The sequence below is a fragment of the Triturus cristatus genome, chromosome 5_1, assembly GCF_964204655.1.
Source record: "Triturus cristatus chromosome 5_1, aTriCri1.1, whole genome shotgun sequence".
NCBI classification, from domain to species: domain Eukaryota; kingdom Metazoa; phylum Chordata; class Amphibia; order Caudata; family Salamandridae; genus Triturus; species Triturus cristatus.
Genome location: NC_140587.1, coordinates 786,142,742 through 786,162,641, shown reverse-complemented (window position 1 = coordinate 786,162,641; position 19,900 = coordinate 786,142,742). Strand labels below are relative to the sequence as shown.

The 19,900-nt window shown below is 42.0% G+C and overlaps 1 protein-coding gene across 3 annotated transcripts in view; it reads right to left on the bottom strand.

Moving 5' to 3' along the window:
• Positions 1-614: 614 nt before the first annotated feature.
• Positions 615-19,900, bottom strand: part of CLUL1 (clusterin like 1) — a 126,497-nt gene continuing 107,211 nt past the window's right edge. For all 3 annotated transcript variants that reach the window (XM_085605805.1, XM_085605804.1, XM_085605806.1), the window contains 2 exons: positions 14,502-14,677; positions 615-973 (listed from right to left, as the gene is read on the bottom strand). In XM_085605805.1, the coding sequence (XP_085461931.1) occupies positions 958-973; positions 14,502-14,677 (192 nt within the window). In that variant the 3' untranslated portion in view covers positions 615-957. The remainder of the gene's footprint in view (positions 974-14,501; positions 14,678-19,900) is intronic.

Below are 19,900 nucleotides of genomic sequence, written 5' to 3'. Positions count from 1 at the left end.
GAACTGACTTGCCTATTAGTTCACTACTGGCATTGTTGTCAGTGTGGCTGGAAGCAATAATGGTTCTAAATTAATGTTTGAAAACTATCACTTTAAAAAGAATATTTCTCAATGAACTGATATAACCTGATGTACTGAGGTGAAATTCTGCATGTTAATGAAATACACTTTTTGAAATTACTTCATCAATGATGAAGTAAATTCAAAAAGTGTATTTCATTAACATATGAGTCATCATATGTTACACCTTTGCTGCAAGGGTAACTTAACATTTAAAGAAATGATTGTCTGTTTATTTAACATCTTTTTTAAGTTTGTGGAGTCGAGTAAACAGCATTCCATTCTTTGAGCAAAGGGGCCGCATGTAAAGGTCAGGAGGGGGGCCGCACTGTGAGTATCGCTGGTGTACATTATACTTTCAAAACACACAAGCCATTCAGTCCACGTCCATAAATTGACTAAACCCCTGCTCCCTCTGTTAATGAAATACTTAGCGAGAACCAGTACTTCTATATTTCCAGTTCAAGCCATCAAGCATCACAAATCCTACAACTTTAAAATGCAGCCATCTTATTCGTAATCATAAATAAATGAACAGCCCATTAACAACAAGGAAAAGAAATGTGGACATTTAATTACAAGCGTACTAAAAAGCTACACAAAAACACAAAGTAAGCTTCAGAATGTGTGATTCTCTATTGCTTTAAGAAGAAATAAATAAATAAATAAATAAATAATGAATTGGGTTCGTGCCCATCCATTCTTAGTTTCTGTGTGTGATGGGTATTTCTCAGTTTTAGCGATGATATGTCAAGGAGATGTGATGTGTAATATTGAGATTGCCGAGGGATCAATATCCCTTGGGCACGGAGAGTCACAGGCGCGTCTCCGCTGTATTGAATTTCGATGGGTCCTCGCGTGAAGCGGCAGTCGTCTGGCTTCTCCACTGATGACATTTCATTCATGTCCTTGCCTGAATAAATAAGAAGTCATATTATTAGGAAATCTTTATGCCATAACAACAGATTTATGAGTGAACATTGACTGGCTCTGTATCAGGTACTTAGAGTTCTCTTCTTGGGGCTGGTGTGGAACATACATTAAAACCATATTCGGTATACTCCAGCCATTCAGGCCGTGTTTACAGAGATTTATTATTGTAAGTTGCCTACCTCGGAGTGGTGTAGACTGGCAACCCTTTGGGGCAGAGAGCATGACAATGTCACCGTTTCCTCTCAACAACAGCACATATAGTGGTCAGTTTGATAAAGAGATGTCTCAGAGGCAGTGATGAATTTGTAAAAAGAAAAAAAATAAGCGTCGGGCTCTCGTCAGGAGGCAGCTTCGACTTGCCCATTTCTCCTGCTAGGGCTGCCTAACACAGAACCAACAAACCCTACAAGTGGGTAGACGATGTGTAGTAATGGCCAGAGTTGCCGACTTCAAGTTGGGGAACCAGGTTCGAGTCTCGGCATCAGCTCCACATCCTGTGATTCTGGGCGAATCACTTAATATCGAATATATGTCGTTACTACGCATTCCGTTGCAACGCATGCCTTTACCACGCATGCGTTACAACGGAATGATTTGTCTACGCATATCCTTTACCTCGATTATTCCTTTTCCACGCATTATTTTTTGGGGGGGGGAGACCCCCCCCAATCCCCTTTTTTCTTTTTTTTGCCTTTTTCTCACGTCTTCGCCAACACTAAAAAAGGACTGAATCGGATGAGGAAGAAGACGTTCCGTGAGGACATTGCTTGCGTGGTAAAGACGGTCGTGGAAGCAATACGCGTTGTAAAGATGTTTACGAGGTAAGTGTACCGTTGTAAACGTAACGCGTAGAAAAGCCTTCGTGGTAAAGGCTATTTCCCCTTAATATCCCCATGCCTACCAAAAATGAATGTGCCCTTAACTAGTGTTCAAGTGCTGGTGTTGATGAGTAAGTGCCGGTGATGAGCACCCGAAACCACAGGGTCAAATTAAGCGCTGCTCAGAGGTACCGTATATTTTCAGCTGGTGTGTTGGAAGTGTTGCCATAGATTGTTAGACGTTGACAGAAGCTATATACTGCTATACCCACCTACTGTGCCTGTAGCAGTGCTCACTTGTTTTATACAGATCTTGTTTGCTCTTCCACATGCACCACTGCCTTTGTCAGGTTTTCTCCACTGGCATGAGACATTGTTTAGAGATGTCGGTCACTGGATTAGAAACCCTCAAATCTCTCTCCTGTGTGATTACCACCAATTCCCTCCTCATCTGCTTTGTCTAGTGACACCCTTACCATTACCACTATGGGCCTGAATCACAAATGTAACATACACCTTTTAAGTAATTTACACTTTGGAATAAGTTTACTACTTTTGCCTATTCACAAAATCCAAGTGTAAGTTGCTACAAAAAACAGTAGTTAAATCCAGCACTACTTAAATTACTCAAAAGTGTAAGGTACCTTTGTGAATCAGGCCCAATATGTTCATGCTGGACAGGGTGGCTACATTAAAAGCTCTGAAGCTGCAACCGCAGACAACTGAGATAGACAACAAAGCCATCCAATCAAGAGCAAGAGGCTGACTGAAAGGCCACTGTTGAGGTTTGGAAATAATAGGTTTTCCAACGGATACTAAACTTGCTTGTATTCAAGACATAAAATCATGTTTCCAAAAATCTATGTTGTTCAGCACACCTGCTCTGCAGTGGCTCACTCCCATTTACCTTTTAAACAAATGCTGATCCTTACAGAAACCTTTTACAGTTCATGCTCAAAGTGTGCAGTGTTATACCAAGGATATCTCACCATGTCTCTCAAGCAATCCTGTTGGGCAGCTTGAGCCAATGCGTCGGGCTCCACAGGGCTTCCTATCCACCCCAGACTGAGGCTGACCCGTTCCTTTCCTCAAATGCACAATTTACACAAGTCTGCTTTCATTCTTGGTTCCCACTTCTTTAATGCCTCTTCAGGTTTTCCTAAATCCCTTATTTGCCAGTTAAGCTAAATTTTCATCACACGGCAGATCTTAGTGTGATTTTATTTGCACAAATCCGTTCACTGAGATTGTTCTCACTGGAGATTTTAAACTAGCCAATCTTGGCACTATTTATTTAAAAGATCCAAATAATCTTTGAAGGCCCAGCCAGTGAGGAAACTGATTGATCTTTTGTTGGCCTATAATCTAGTCGTTCTGCAGTCAATTAAAAGCCAGCTTAAAGGCGGCAAGCATCATTCATGTTTAGAGGCATTCCCATTTTGGACTATGCATTTGTAAGTCATGTTATATATTGATTTTATTAAGAATATGAGATCAAATGGGTACAGGCAAGTTATCACCTCCCTCAATGTTTTTCCTTTCAGCTAATTGCCAGAGAAGCCACCTAGTTAAACGTTGTGGGCCAGACCCAAGGAGACGAGTACTTTGTGCCACTAAAACGGCTAAAATGGAGCAAGATTAGTGAATCAAGATTGAATCACTGGAAGGCAATCTTCAGTTAGGTTAATTGCACGCCGGATGTTGATCCAGGTCAAACATTGACATTGTCTTTGGGCTATATCATTGAAACTTTGTATCAAGCTCTAAAAGGAAGACAGGAAACCACCTAAGCATATTAAGCCCCCCAGGGCCTTTCAAAAAACCCATGGCACACTGTGGACATTCAAAAAAGGAGCAGGGCTGTACGGGCAGCCCGGAGAAAGTATAGAACTAATAGGCTTAATATCACTCTCCAACAAAGGGTTTCTACACATAGAAAGGTGCATCGTAAATTAACATGGATTGCCAAGGCCAATAATTTGGAAAAACAATGGCTTTACATCCACTCCTTCTTCGGCCCTCAGAACTAGTCAAATGTTTGGCAATATATCCACAAATAAGAAAGTAAACCCTATGTAAAGGGAAATGGGGTCAACATGGAACTCTGGGCTAGACACTTTGAGACTTTATATATAGTGTTGCTTTTATACTGCTGCTATGTTTTATTTGAAATGTAAATCCGTAGTGATAATGTTTTGAATTAATTGCTGGAATTGATGTTGACTGCTGCTTCGTTTTTATGTCAAACTGAGTGTGTTAAACTCAGTTCCTATTCTTTTTTGCACAAAGCACTTTGCGGGGCTTTTTCTCCCCCGGCGACCATTTTGTTGTATCCTGCTTTCCCCTCTTCATTGTCCTTTCTTAGTGTCTTGTTCTCTGCTGCTCAGCCTGTCTCTGTGATGTCTTCTAGAGTTCTATCTGTGTATGTTTAAGTGTACTTGTCAGTTATCCTAGAGGCTGAGCAGCAGGGTGGCTGCTCCCGGTGGGGCCTTTTACTGGATTCTACTATCTTGATTATATGCTGTGTCTATTTATCCTATGACTTCATATTAACAATAAATCTACATCTATAACACAGCAACCAAGGAGTCATCTTTATTTTATGGAATGTTACACTAGCGACAATTGGAGAAAAGAAACCACGTGTAAAGAGAAGAAATTGCTAAAGTAACAAAGAGAAACTAGCTAAGCCTTATGCCCAACGCCTTAGATGCCCCACCGGTGTCTACAACATCAGACAACCTACAGAAGTAAGTTTTGAGCGTTGCATATGGTCTGCCTAATATCTGTTACTACATTCTATGTGCAGCTTGACATTTGAAACTGACCAGCTTACAGACACTTTACAGAGATATGTTTTGGGCGTAGGAGATTATGTGGTTTGAATAACTTTGAACCTGCCTACAATGTGTCTACAAAAGTATGTGGAAGACTGAAATCTGCACAGACTACAAGTTCTTTAATCTCTGAGAACGAGAACTCTCATTGGATGTTGAATGTTGACACTTCAGCTGTTTGGCAATATTACTGAGGGATCCGGTGAATTGCTCAACCTTGCTGAACTATTTCAGCACGTCCTGGATATAGTCGGGCTATAATCTACAACATTCAGCGCTTCCTGACGTTCAACTTGTAACTGTGATGCAGTGGGATATCATTGTCTGTGATGGATTGCGTTGTTTGGTGCACTGTTGCAAGCGTCTGCACTCATGGTACAATGTACATGGTTTTTCTTTTTTGCTACAAGGATTACGACCTTTCCTGATACAAGAATTACTAAACACTGAATTTCCTTGGTTAAGCACTTTAAAGATTCACACCTTCAATCGGGAGCGAAGATCGGGTCCCGTTGTGAGGTGACTGTGAAATATGGTGCATTCGGGGGACATTCATTTTAAGGAGGTGGTTATTTTCGGACTACTTGGGACTACTTGTTGGATCGTTGCAAAATGTCATTGTTTTAAAAAAAATTATAAACGACTATTTGGGACTCACCCCAACGGATTCTGCTCGTGCTCATCGACCTTTCTGCCAGCGCGAGTTCTGCTTTCACCACGCGCAGCCTCCTGCTTCTTTAGTACTGAGCTGCCAAGACGTGCCGTGAGCCACCCGGCTCGGCGTCATGCACGTGCAGCCATTTTCTGATTGGAGAGTTCTTCTGCCAACCACTTTTATGCCAACCACGTAGCAGTCACGCAGTGGCTACGTTTTGCTGTTTGCTTATCGTCTTCCTAAGGAAAAGATTATCGGCGCTTTCATCCATGTTTCTGTAAACTTGCCAAAAGAGTAAGCTTCCTCTGAAGTTGGACGACGGTGACTACTTTTATTATTTTAACTTGTTATGTTGAATATATTTTGATCTACTCTTTTGCATATCAGCTAATTTACGGGGTGTACTGTGCGTGTTATTTACTGTTGTGTGCTGATGTAAATTGAGTATGGTTTGTATCCATTTGCCATACTTTGGATTTAATTAGCTACTATGAGATGCTCTATGCAGGTTATTGCTTATGTCAGTTTTCAAAATTTCTTTAAAGGTACCGGGTTTGCTCATTACAAGGTATCCTAATTTATTGTGGCGAGCAATTCACATGCTCAATTTCTATTGAGGAGCTCAAGGTTTGATTTTTGGTGATAAGTTTACTCTGTCATACTTACTAGTCCTGAATTCTATTTCTTGTGATGCAATGTTGAAGTAATTGATTTTATCTATGCATACTTTTGCTCTATTTCTGTAATGGTGTTTAATTTTATTGATGCTTCTTTCTGATGAACCACTTAGGTGCTCTATTTTATTAGAGGTGTTCAGTTTTATGAAGAGCCGTTGAGATGCTCAGATCTTTTTATGCTTATGAGTGATGAGCCACTGGTGCTCAGTTCTGTTTATGCTTACATGTTCTGAACCACTTATGTGCTCTACTTCGCTAGAGGTGTTCAATTCTTATTGAGATTCTCAGTTCTATTTATGCTTATTGGTGAGGAGCCGTAGAGGTGCTCAGTTTTATTGGTGAGGAGGCGTAGAGGTGCTCAGTTTTATTAGTGATTATTTGTGATGAACCACTTAGGTGCTCTACTTGGTTAGTGGTGTTCATATTCCACTTTCATGCTCAGTGTTATTTATGCTTGGTGGTGATGAGCCATAGAGGGGCTCAATTCTGTTGGTGCTTACTTGTGTTGAACCACCACTTAGGTGCTCTATTTTATTAGAGGTGTTCAGTTCTACTTTCTTGTGATGAATTAATTTATTCTTGCATTCAATTGTTATCTTCTGGTGTTGGTACAACCTTTAGTACTCACGCCCATTTTTGTGTTTAACCTCTTCTTCCTACTATTGCCAAGAGAGTGTATATATGGTGTGTGTTTTGTGTTCGTTTATCCTTTTGCTTCTCTGCTTCCTGTTTCTTTTCGTCTTTGTTTCTGTTAAGGAGAAAGGTGTGTTGTATCCTGCTTTCCCCTCTTTATTGTCCTTTCTTAGTATCTTGTTTTCTGCTGCTCAGCCTGTCTCTGTGATGTCACCTAGAGTTCTATCTGTGTATGTATAAGTGTGCTTGTCAGTTATCTTGGAGGCTGGGCAGCAGGGTGGCTGCTCCCAGTAGGGCCTTTTACTGGATTCTACTATCTTGACTATATGCTGTGTCTATTTAACCTATGACTTCATATCAACAATAAATCTACATCTGGAACACAGCAACCAAGGAGTCATCTTTATTTTATGGAATGTTACACATTTTGATTCGCCACACGCTCCCTCCGGGCAGCGTTCTAGTCGCTGCATGCGTCCTGCCATAATTCTATTTAATGGCCATAGAACGGACACCCAGCATACGTGCGCAGCGGGCGCGCCAAAGGCAGGCCCGTCTGTACCCGTCTGCGCCCGAACGGGACCACGGGCCATGACCCCTGGTCCAAAAAGGGCCCATAGGTAATGTTATTCTACTAAGCAGCTAATGGTTTGCCGTAATTTACAGCTCCCTGATTGCACCTTATTACATCCCGAGGACGGGGGCAAAAATTGTTTATACTGTGGTTTTTCTTTTAATTTAGCGCCTTGTCATAATTCCACTTCAGTGATCATAAGTCAAAAAGATTGTGCCTGTAACAATACTTTCTTAGCTAATAAGGAATTTTCCCTTTCTTAGTATTAACTGCCACTCGTTTCCTAAGCATAAAGCGGATATCTTCGATCTTTTGGTTAGTGAACAACCAGACGCCATGTTTCTTACTGAGACATGGCTGCACGAAAGTTCTGGTCCTGACATTGCGGTTGCTTTGCCGCTTAACTATGCCATAGTCAGGAAAGATAAGGGTTCTAAAACAGGTGGGGGTATTGCTATAGTTCATAAAAAAGAATATCTGTGTAAATTTGAAGATCTACCTTTAAGGAACTGTGAGGCAGCCTTATTCAAGCTGGCCCTAACCCCTAAGTTTACCTTCTCTGGGATACTAGTGTATCGCCCTCCTGGGCCGTCTGGTCCATGGGCTTCGACTTTCCTTGGTCTGATGACTCCTTTTCTTATGAATACTGCACATTTTTCTATTCTGGGCGACCTCAATTAGCACCTAGAAGACCCCACATGTAATATCAGTGGTACTTTTATCTCTGATTTGGCAGCAATGAACATTGAATTGCATAATTCTGGCCCCACTCATGTGGCGGGCCATTTATTGGATCCTATTTTTTTTAGCTTATCCAACATTCACTGCTCTCCAGCTCTTCCTCTATGCTGGTTGGATCACTTTGCTATTGGTTTTCGTTTGGAGTACTTAGCAAACTCCTTTTCTGTTAGTCCTACCTTTAGGAACTCAACAGGAAATTGGAGAAAATTAGATATGGTAGTCTTAAATAAGATCTTGTCCTTAAATATTCCCATCTCTAAACAAATGTTGGGTACTCTTTCGGGCACTGTACAAAAGTGGCTTCTAAATGCCATTGACACCTGTCTCCCTCCTTCCTTAAAAAAGGTAAACAACCATCGTCCCCCGGCGCTCTGGTTTACTGAGGAATTTAAAATGGAGAAAACCAAATGTAAGGTGCTGGAAAGATGCTGGCGGAGGAACTATGCACCCGATTCCAAATTTGCTTATAAGAGGGCCAAAAGAGATTACCATTATCTTTGCAAATCCGCTCGTGCGGAATATGTATCCGCAACCATGTTCAGTGCTCTGAACTGCTCGAAAACTTTATTTAAAATGATCAAGGAGCTTTCTGGCTCAGAAATTGATCCAGGCCCCCTTCGTTAAATAATCGGCAATGCGAAGATTTAGCTAAATTCTTTCTTCAGAAAGTAGAGAAAATATATGCTGAAATAGCAGGGTTGCAGTCTGATAATTCCCCCCAATTGCAATCTGCCATTTCCCTCCAACCAGCATCCACACTGTTTTTAACTAACAATTTCTACCTTGATCAAGACAGGGTGCCCTCTGAACCCACAACCAAACTGGATACATGGCCTCTACTAGATATGGATTATTTTAAGCGTCTTTTAGACAGTGTTAAATCAGGATCTCCCAGGGACCCTCTCCCTATCTCTGTGCTCAAGCAGCTTGAGTCGCCATCATTGAGGGTAATTATGGAACTCCTAAATGCCTACTTGCAGGAAGCAATAGTTCCACCAGAGTGGAAACATGCAATCGTGCTCCCCTTCTGAAGAAGGCTAACGCGGATCCTGATTTACCCTCCAACTATCGGCCTATTTCTTTGTTACCAGCTTTTTCATAGATTTTGGAGAGGCATATTAATTTACAGCTATCTAAATTTGTAGAGTCACAAAAGTTTCTTCATCCATCTCAATCGGGCTTTAGAGCCGGTTTTTCAACAGAAACAACACTCCTCGGAGTCACGGAAAGACTGCATTGCCATCTAGATTTTGGAGACACGGTGGCTCTTATATGGCTTGATTTAAGTGCAGCTTTCGACACGGTGTCACACACCGTGTTAGTGAAAACCTTAAGATCATTGGGCATAAGTGGCTCGGCTCTTAATTGTCTCATTTCTTTTCTTGCCAAACGGACCTTTCAAGTCTTTTCTCCAACGGCCAGTTCCGATACCCACTTTTCACCCTACGGGGTACCTCAAGGCTCCATTCTAAGCCCTCTATTATTGTCAGACCTTTGGCTGCTGTTGCAGAGGAAGCTGGGTTGTATTTGTTCTCTTAAGTGGGCGACACCCAGATTATATTCTCTCTTTCTGTGGAGAGGGCGACTGAGACTTCCCCCCTTCAGTTGGGCTTGGGCAAAATTGCTTTGTGGATGCAGGCAAATTGTCTCAAGCTCAATGGAGAGAAGACCGAGGTCTTGGTTTTATGAAAAAATAAAGATCTTTGGGGTCCCCAGCACTGGTCTAGTGAATGGGTGCTCTTCCTCAGCCCTCCCGCAAAGTTCGTAACTTGGGCTTCATCATCGATGACTCATTAACTACGCAACATCAAGCTGTGAAGGTGGCCGCCACGAGTTTCACCATCTTGAAATGGCTAAAAAAGATTATTTGGATGCTACCAGATCATACCCAGAGAACCGTAGTCCAGGCTCTTGTCACCTCTAGACTGGACTACGGTAACATTCTTTATCAGGGGACTAACAAAGAGGTGACTCGTGAGCTGCAGATGGATCAGAACTCTGCCGCCAGATTGTTATGCCAGGTTCCTAGAGTTGCTTCTGTCTCTGGTCTCCTGCGTGATCTTCACTGGCTCAGGGTAGAGAACCGAATAGAGTTCAAAGCCCTGAGCTATATGTTCAAGATCAAAACAGGAGTGGCCCCCCAGTATCTGCAGTCCCTGTTTTATCCTTATGTTCCTTCTCGTCTCCTTCGCTCTTCCACTCAAGGAAAATTCCCTGTGCCCAGAGTTAGACTATCTCGGATGGGCAGTCGATCTTTCGCCTGTCTTGGTCCTTTCTTATGGAACTCGTTTCCTATATCAATTCGTAGTGAAACTGTGTATGTCCAATTCCGAAAATCCTTAAAAACTTGGCTTTTTAATCAATAATCGTTAAACAGGTTTTGTTTCTTGTTCTGGTTGGCGCCGGGAAATCCTTTTTGGGTAGCTGTTGTGCCTTATAAATTAAAATAAAAATAGAAATAAAAATTAAAATCAGCCCTTCGAACCAGCCCAGCAAACTATGGCAATCAGCTATCCTACAATTCAACTGAATCTCCCTGGGAGTTTTCAAATGGGGCAGAAGAAATGACAAATATTGAGGTTACGGAAAACATCGGTCACGAACAACAAACAATCGTGCGTATTGATGAAGCTGTTAGTAAAGTTTTAAAAACAATCAGAGGGAACGGGGTGCGGGGTCCGAATGGATTTTCTGGGTCTGTGTTCAAAGCCTGAGCTGTGGGTGTACATTATCAGTCATCTTTACAACCACTGCGCTGTTGGTGTACATCCTCAATCCCCTTTACAACCACTGCCTCCAGTCTGCTCAAATTCCACATTCATGGAGAAGTTCCATATTACACCTGATCCACAAAAAAATGACTTGCCAACGTCAATCGAACTATCAATTAATTGCCTTGCTAGATGTAGAAGCAAAAGCGTATGCAAATATTTTATTGCTGGAACTTGAGTCATGGGCTGCAGAGGAAAATATAATTCCCTACCACCAAAGCGGCTTTACTTCAAATTCTTCGACCATAGACAACATGGTTGCTCAATCCTATTTGGTTCATCAAACAATGAAATCTTTTAGCCCTCCGCTTTTCACCTGTTCGATAGATTACCCGGGCACATTCGACAGTGTGGCTAGGATTATACATGGTCAAAATTAACATAAAGGGGGAATCTCTTTTCTCTTACTGTATGCAATTATATATTTTTATTCAGTCAAACATATGGGTAAATATCAATCACAACGATGGAAACAGGGTGACATCGGAAAAACTAACAAATCGAGGCCTGAAACAGGGGTGCTTCTTAGCACCGATTCTGTTCAATTTATATACATTATACATGGGGCAAATCATATCAAAAGCTAAAACAATACCGCCAAGGATTGGGTCTTTGAGACTGCCCTTACTTCAATATGCAGATGATCTTAGCATTCTAGACTATATGAGAAATGGGTTGCAGAGAGCATTGGATCAGCTAAATTTATATAATATTGATAATAAGCCTACAGCCAATGCTGGGAAAACCATGGTGATGGTATTCAGCAATTACAAGCACATGTCGAATCAGCAATGGAGGTTAGGAGAAATGAAGATTAGTAATTCACTAAACTACAATTACCTGAGAGTATGGTACTCTGAAAATCTCAAGTATGGCGTACATCTGCAGCATCTTAAAATACAGAGCGGCTGCAGTTATAATTTCTCTCTGCAAACTAAACAATTATCTGCATAGTGCATCGGATGTGGCAATAATTTGAGTTGTGCTTGCCAGACTACTGCCTACTGTTTACCATGGAATAAGAATAAGTGTAGGATCACGCACACCGGTGTGTACAGATTGATAGTTTGTTGCGTGCCTCTGGGGTTTCACTCTCTGGTCATAGACTGTATAAACGACAAATGAATAGCGCCTCCTGATTAGGGGACGTCCCCTAATCAGGAGACGCTATTCATTTACTGTTTCCTCTGGTCATCAAACTTACCTGAGAAACTATCAACTGCATTAGACAAGATATAGTACAATGCCTACAGACGGCTATTCAATTTACCAAAATGCACAAGGTAGTCACTGCTACAGCTTGAGTTCAGCCTCACCAGGCAAGGGTTGGAATTCAAGGCATCACACATCAAATATTACCACTCACTAGTCACAGCTGGCTCAGGAACTTTTAAGATAGCTCTTCTTGAGATTTATAAGACTGTGAATGACCCCTGGGGGTTATACTTAGCAGCTGCAGCTAATGACTTAAAGCTCATCTACATCAATCAGGTTGTCTCTGAAAATACACGTTATAGCCATTTCCCATAAGGTTGACTTACAAAAAAATCGAAGATGCGCCATATGCACCCCTAATCGGTAAATCTTATGAAAATGCAAAGACCCAGGCATATCTTAAACTGCCATTAAATAGAACGATTTGAAGTTCAATTTTATGCCTCTGGCTAATTGTCCTCCCTATCCAAGAAAATTGAACAAACTAGGCGAAACAACCGAACTGTCAGCATTGTAGATTTTGTGACTACAGACGAGAATCAATGCTTCATCTATTATGCTGCTGCCCTGTATTTTTAAAAGCTCGCCACACTTTACTGAGACCACTGTGTTCTAACCATGGTATCCCCACTTGCAAGGAGGCCTGGGCATACTATCTAAGCACTGACCGATTGATAGACCTTGGCCGGTTTGGGACATTTGCAAAAATCCTGTACGCCGTCATGAACTGCCTCGATACCTTTGCACAATAGAGACTTTATGTTGCCTAATCATCTCTTCCTTGGACAAAACCTGCTTGTACGAACTTTCTAGATTTATTCATTTTATGGTTCTAAATTCTTATAATCTTATAGTTGAAATGACGTTATTGGACCAATGTTAATTACTTGTCACAATAAAGGTTTTACCATTACAAGGTGTTACCATTACAAAATAATCATCGCAAGACATTTTAGTATATGCCATGCAATGCTTCCTTCGACTCTAAAGCAGCCATAGAGTGAAAGTAAAAGTGCTAAATTTGATTTCTGTCACTTATCTGCAACAGGAGGATTAGGGGAAGGAATTAATGATACTCAAGACACAGAAACAGAAAGTGCTTGGAAGAATAGTGAAAAAATAGGGAAAATATTTTCAATTGGCAGTGAAGTTAAAAGACACAGAAGGGGACAGTGGGCAGATTGCATGAGTAGTGGATGTTTAACCTGTAGAAGAAACAAGATAGGGTAAGTGAATCCCTCTTCATATAAAAAAAATAATCAATATTTAAAAGAGCAATGAAATCTCAGTTTCACCTCTGTTCATGTAGAAGAAACTGGGAGTGAGGTAATGTTGGCCTCGTCCAACCAGATTTGGGTCTTGTCTCTATACATTTGGAAATTCACTTGCTGTTGGTCAAGGTGCTGTCCTAGGATTAGTCCCTAGAGGTTCGCCACATGCCTCCAGTTATGGGAATGGATTCACTGGCCTGATCTGAAATGCTTTGGGCTGTGTTTGGAGAGGAATGATTGGATCCATGACAGTACTTTTGCTGAAATACCCACATGGCTTTCCAGTCTTTTCAGTAGAACTTCATGGTCCACCGTTTTTTAGCAGAATTTTTGAAGGAAAAATATTGTGTGATAGGAATATCATTGTAGAAATATCAAGAACAAAAATATTGTGAATGTAAGTTACTATGAGTAAGCAAAGTTTGACTGAACTTAACACCACATATATGTACCGTGATGATATAAGTGCTTAATTTGTAAAAGAAAGAGTCCCTGTGTCCAAAACACTTCTTAGAAGTATGTGGCTGGTGCAATTAAATATTGGCGTGCCAAATACCAAGGCTGCCCAGTCTTAAATCTACTTCATGTCTTTTAATTCACTACCAGACACTCCCTGCCCCTTTATCTTACTTACTCCTGCAGGTTCCTGCTTTCTCACTTTTTGACAGTTTTTCCAAATTTCTCTCCCTCCGTCTTTTCTGATTTTTGTGTTTTCCCTCTCTTGCTATTGGTAAATGTCTGATGTGCACAAATAAGTGCTGCTCCCAAAACTGAGTTCAGGTGGACACCACTGGCAACCACCAGCTCAAATTAAGAACTGTATATCGTCAACATATGGAGATCTGGAGTTAAGAATAGTAAATCTATACTTGCATAGTTGCACTTACCTTCTTGATGTTTTGGTCCTCTATATTTTGACAACAATATTTTTGTCACACAATATTTTCCTCCTGGATATTCTGCCATACAACCGGTCTGCTGTGTCTTAAGCAGCACAGAGGCTGAGGAGAATTGGGGCACTTTTCTTGAGCAGTCAATATTATTAGAGGTACCGATTTTAGAGTAGAAATTGTATGGACTAGATCAAAAGAAGAAATGTTTTTCTACATTTGATCCCATAAATAACTGAAAGTAAGATGATTAGTGCCCACGGGCTGGAAGGGCAGTGATCACATCATTTTTAATTGGATTGAACATGTTAAAAAATGCAAATAAAGTGAAAGACCTAAAGAGAGACATATCATGGCTATTGGAACGCAAATGCTTTGATTTAATGACATTCATCTACAAATTTCAACATTCTGGTCCATACTTACACAGTTTTTTGAATATGTTGTAATGCTTGGTCTGCTACATATTCAATGAATTTAGGGTTCTCAATGTCTAAATCAGATGGAACTCTCACAGAAAATACAGGCAAGTTCAAGATATTCACTTCCACTGTTGTTTCATTTCTTCTGGCAAAATCTCCATTGTTGTGCCACGAAGATACCTGGAAGATACACCATTTCATATATTCATATGATCTAAGCTATTCAATATTAACTCTTAATAATACCCAGCAAAACAATACATTCTTTTAATCAAGCCATTGGAAAGTTCAATGCTTTCAAAAAACGCTTTTCAATCACAACAAGCACACACATTATCCTGATCTCAAATGGATTGTGCAATATCCTAACATTCTGAAGGTAAGCATCTACAGCAGTATTTAAAACTTGGGATATTATGTTTAGCAAAGACATGTTATGTTCTGTTGTCATTGTCAGTTCTATATAATTCTTTGTGAATATTTCCCATATGTCACAAGACAATTGTCCAAGGACTTGTGTCCACCAGGCCAACTTGGCATTCCTTTTAACAAATATTTTCTGTTTTCTCCGGGCGGTGTCACTGTACTACTGGACAAGGACCCTCTTTCTACACTTTGACTTTCCAGGGCAAGCGAAAGTTAACAGTCAAGGCTTACTCCTGTAGGGTGATGTAGGTTTAGAAACTAATATACATAAATAATGCAAAATAGTTAGAGTGGCAAGTCAGTGCTTCAAAGTTTAAAAAAGGAAGTAGGCATTTTATTCACTAGCAAGTCAAATAGTTTAGTAAACATGTGATAGTCACAGTTAAATGCCTTTCTTGTGAATTTTTTTATATCATGACTTACCTGCAGCAGTTGCAGATAATTATGCGCTGTTTTAGGTCTGTCCTACAGAGAGCTTTTAGCTGTTTGCCATAGAAAGAACTCTTGATGATTATAGCAAAACGTGCAATGGGCTTAGAGCCAGCCCATTGCTTTCTATTGGTTGGCTTTCTTGTCACTCTCATTTACTTGCTTCTTATTTAATGAATTTTCTGTCTCTTCTTGTGTCTCTATCTGCCTTGGAGCATAGCATCTTTACCATCCTTTTGACTGGGTGACTGGTGTTCTTCCACTGGTTGCATTCAGTGAACTACTTTATTCTTTTTCTTTCAGCATTCAATGAGAGTGCATGTTTGTTATTGATCTCTGAAACACACAAAAGGTGACGGGAGTATTCTTGCAATAATCCTAAACCATTGGCAATAGCTCGGGTTAGCACTCCTAACAATCATTCTTTTGCTCACCATGCCACCTCAGTTTGGACCCAGCCATATGCAAATCAGTCTTTACCCTGCTTTTCATGGGAACAGTCCAGCCCGAACTGCCAAGCCAGGTCCTCCCTGAACCAAAATACAGGCAACCCAGGACCGGTTTCACCCAAGCTATGGGCTTATTAGCCAGGCACAGCTTGGTTCCAGTGACACAGTGAGCACGGGCCCCATCTCTGGGCATACCCATGCCAGTTAGGGTGGTACATGAAACACACGAAAGGTGATGGGAGGCTACTTGCAATAAGTATAACCACTGTCAATAGCTTGGGGTGGCACTCCAACCCACTGTTCTATTGCTCACCATGCCACCTAAGTGGCATGGGTATGCCCAGTCATGGGTCCCATGCTCCTCTCATAAGAAGTTTTAACTTGGAGGTAACTTTGTATGCAGACGACACTCAGTTAATTATTGCAGCAGCGCATAGTGACTCATCAGGCCCCCTAAGATGCAGTAACTGCATCAACGCAATCAGCGGGTGGATGAGTGGACATTGCCCGAAGCTAAATGCAGGGAGATTATGGTGTTTGGCAACCCCTCCCCGGCTTGGTCCACCATTTGGTGGCCTGACAATCTATCCCAGCCTCCCCACCCCGTCACTAAGGCGAAGAATTTGGGTATCATTATTGATGACAACCTTAATATGAGCGTGCAAATATCATCTGTCACATCCGCAGCTTACTATATCATAAAAATTATAAGAAAAATTATTCCTTTTATCCCTGACAGCCACAGAAAAACATTAATAACTCTCCTTGTTCTTCCCAGGTTGGACTATTGTAACAGTCTGTATCTCACCATCTTAGAAAACACATGACTCAACTACAACTAGTCTAAAATGCTGCAGCAAGACTCATTTATAATATTCCCAAATGTCATTCCATTAAGCAGTGACTTTGCGGGTTAATAATAATAATAATAATAATAATACTTTATTCGGTATAAAGAAAATACCATAAAAGTGCAGATCAAATACATCATAATATAAAAACAAAACAATCAACAGCTTAAAATAATACATATTCGATCCTTCCATGAGTGGGAACCCCTTATCACATGAAATTCATATTAAAGACCAATGAGAGGCTAACATCACGGGCCACAAAGGTACATATAAAAAACATCAAAATTAAGAGAGCAATATAATAATTTGACAGCTTAGAAGTGATATATATTCGCTCCCATCACAATTTGTTCATCTGGTACCTCTTGTGTTTCTGAGTCTGATGGCTGCCCTTAAAACGTTTACAGTGCAGAACAGGGTCAGTGTGTCTGTAGACAATTTTAAAAATAACAGGGCCACCTTTGCATGTTTAAATCTAGAAGTCTTTAGAATACTTTTTAAAAACAAACTCCTAGGTAGTGAATAAAAAGGGCATAATAAAACAAAGTGAAGGGTATCCTGAGGAGACCGATGGTCGCAGCCACACGGACCCTTCAACTCTATGGACGGTGTGTATCCTGACGGATCAGCTAGTATGTGGTGCAATAGATTGAGTCTAAACTGTGTCATTATAAATCTATCATAGTCATTATGGAAATAAGATAAACGGGCTCGATACCCAAACATGATTTAGTCAGGAGGTGTTCTCTAACTGACTGTATAACCAGTTCCATATCTTCCCTGCATGATATAACATGCTTCTGAAACCGGGCTTGCGCCAAGGTCTTGTCATGCACTGACATTTTAGTGGGGTTATCAAAAAGATCTGCACATTCTATGGCTTCTAAAGTCTCCTTTACATACCTAAGCCATGGGATGTTCATCCCCGGTCGCGGGCAAGGCAGTCTGTTATAATCTGCTTACTAAATGAGGCCTCTGTATTTGCCCATATTTTGGCCCAACAGGTTAGGGGTTTGGCTTTCAGCCTATCTCCAACATAACTGACACCCAGTTCTTCGTGAATGATGTGGGACGGTGTGCTCTGAGGCACTTTCAGTAGGCGCCTAAGGTACTTGTTTTCCTCGGTCTGCAGATGCTGCGTGTCAATAAAACCCCATACCTCGTTTCCATAAAGAATTTTGGCACAACATTTAGAGCTATATAATCTCAGTATTTCCTCCGGGGACCAACGGCCCAACCTTCGTACAAAGTTCATGATCGACCCGGAGCAGCTCACTAATGTGCGGCCTTTCTCTTCTACAAGGGCCTTAAAATTAAGACGACTGTCAAATAGTATCCCCAAATAAGAAAAGGAGTGCACCTTTCCCAGGTGATGGGAACCAATCGAGTAAACATAGTTTTTACTCAGTTTTTTCCCCACTTCCATGATGTATGACTTAGTTAAATTAGGGGACAGATCTAGGTTCTCCATAAAGGAAACAAAGCCGTCTATCAAACCCTGGAGCCCTTTGGATGTCCGCGCGAGGAGAATCAATCAATCAATCAGTGACACTTATAAAGCGCGCTACATACCCGTAGGGTCTCAAGGCGCTGGGGGGGGGGGGGGGGGGTGCAGCTACTGCTCGAACAGCCAGGTCTTCAGCTTCTTCCTGAAGGAGAGGTGGTCTTGGGTCAGGCGCAGGTCGGTCGGGAGGGAGTTCCAGGTCTTGGCGGCCAGGTAGGAGAAGGACCTTCCTCCTGTAGTCGCTCTTCGGATGCGGGGGACGGCGGCGAGGGCGTGGTTGGCTGATCGGAGGTGGCGTTTGGGAGCGTAGAAGTTGACTCGGCTGTTGAGGTAGCTCGGGCCTTGGTCGTGTAGGGCTATGTGTGCGTGGGTGAGGAGGCGGAAGGTGATTCTTTTGTTGACGGGGAGCCAGTGAAGGTCTCTCAGATGTCCGGAGATGTGGCTGGTTCGTGGGATGTCGAGGATGAGTCTGGCTGAGGCGTTCTTGATCCGCTGGAGTCTCTTCTGGAGCTTGGCGGTGGTACCGGCGTAGAGGGCGTTGCCGTAGTCCAGTCGGCTGGTGACGAGGGCCTGGGTGACGGTCTTCCTGGTCTCGGTGGGGATCCACCAGAACAAGCGTCCTCTGCATAAAGCAGGACGGGGATCCCTCTTAAGCCAATCCGCGGGGTATCTACCATTAAAGTGCCAAGTGCCTGATCCAAGCCATTTATGTACAGGGTGAACAGAAATGGGGCCAGAATACATCCCTGGCTCACCCCACTTGAACATGGAAAAGGGTCGGTGGTACTTCCCTCCTGATTGTATCTGACACTGGCAGTGGTGTTCTGGTGCAATACCTTTAGAATGTTAATAAGTCCCGGGTCCACACCAAGACCTCCCATAATTGCCCATAATTTCCTACGGTTGACTCGGTCAAAAGCCGCCGTCAAGTCCATGAAAGCCAAGTACACAGTTTCTTGGCTGGCAATGGTGTACTTGGCTACCAGTAAATAAAGGTTAAGACATTGATCGGTGGTTGACTTTCCCGGCCTAAAGCCATATTGGGTGTCAGTGATAATCTGTCGATCCTCCGCCCAGTCCATTAACCGGCTGAGGATAGCCCTTTCTAGAATTTTCGCTGACACATCAATTAGGGAAATGGGCCGGTAGCAAAGTGGGCTGTCCTTAATGCCTTTTTTGAAAATGGGAACGATTATGGCTGTGGAGCAAGATGGTGGCATACCTGTGTCTACTGCTGCATTAATGACTCTGGCCATGATTGGAGCCCAAAGATCTACCTGGCACAAGAAAAGATCTGGAGGAATCCCATCAGGGCCCGGTGCCTTGTTTCGAGTCAGTCCTTCCATTGCTACCTTGATCTCCCCCAGGGTGAAACTTATCTGGTTGCTAGACTGCTCCCCCCCCTTCTGCTTCCGTCTGGGCCTCATTCAGGCAGTGATTGTAAAGCCCATGGAAATGCTCATACCATGATTCTTGCAGGATGTGATTAGCTACCCTTGATTTATTTGCCTCTTGGAAGCAAGAGTCATTTATAACTTTCCAGAAAGCAGTTGTGTTCTTTAGCTCTATCGCTTCCCTTAAGGCCTCCCAAGCCTGCTGCTGCAAACTATTTTTACGGCATTTTACTGCCGATTTATAATTTGCCCTACATAGGGTCATCCTTCTCTTATCTCTTGGGGAGGATTTGAATGCTAATTTCAGCTCTCTCAGGGCGCGGGAGCACTTTTGGTCGAACCACCTT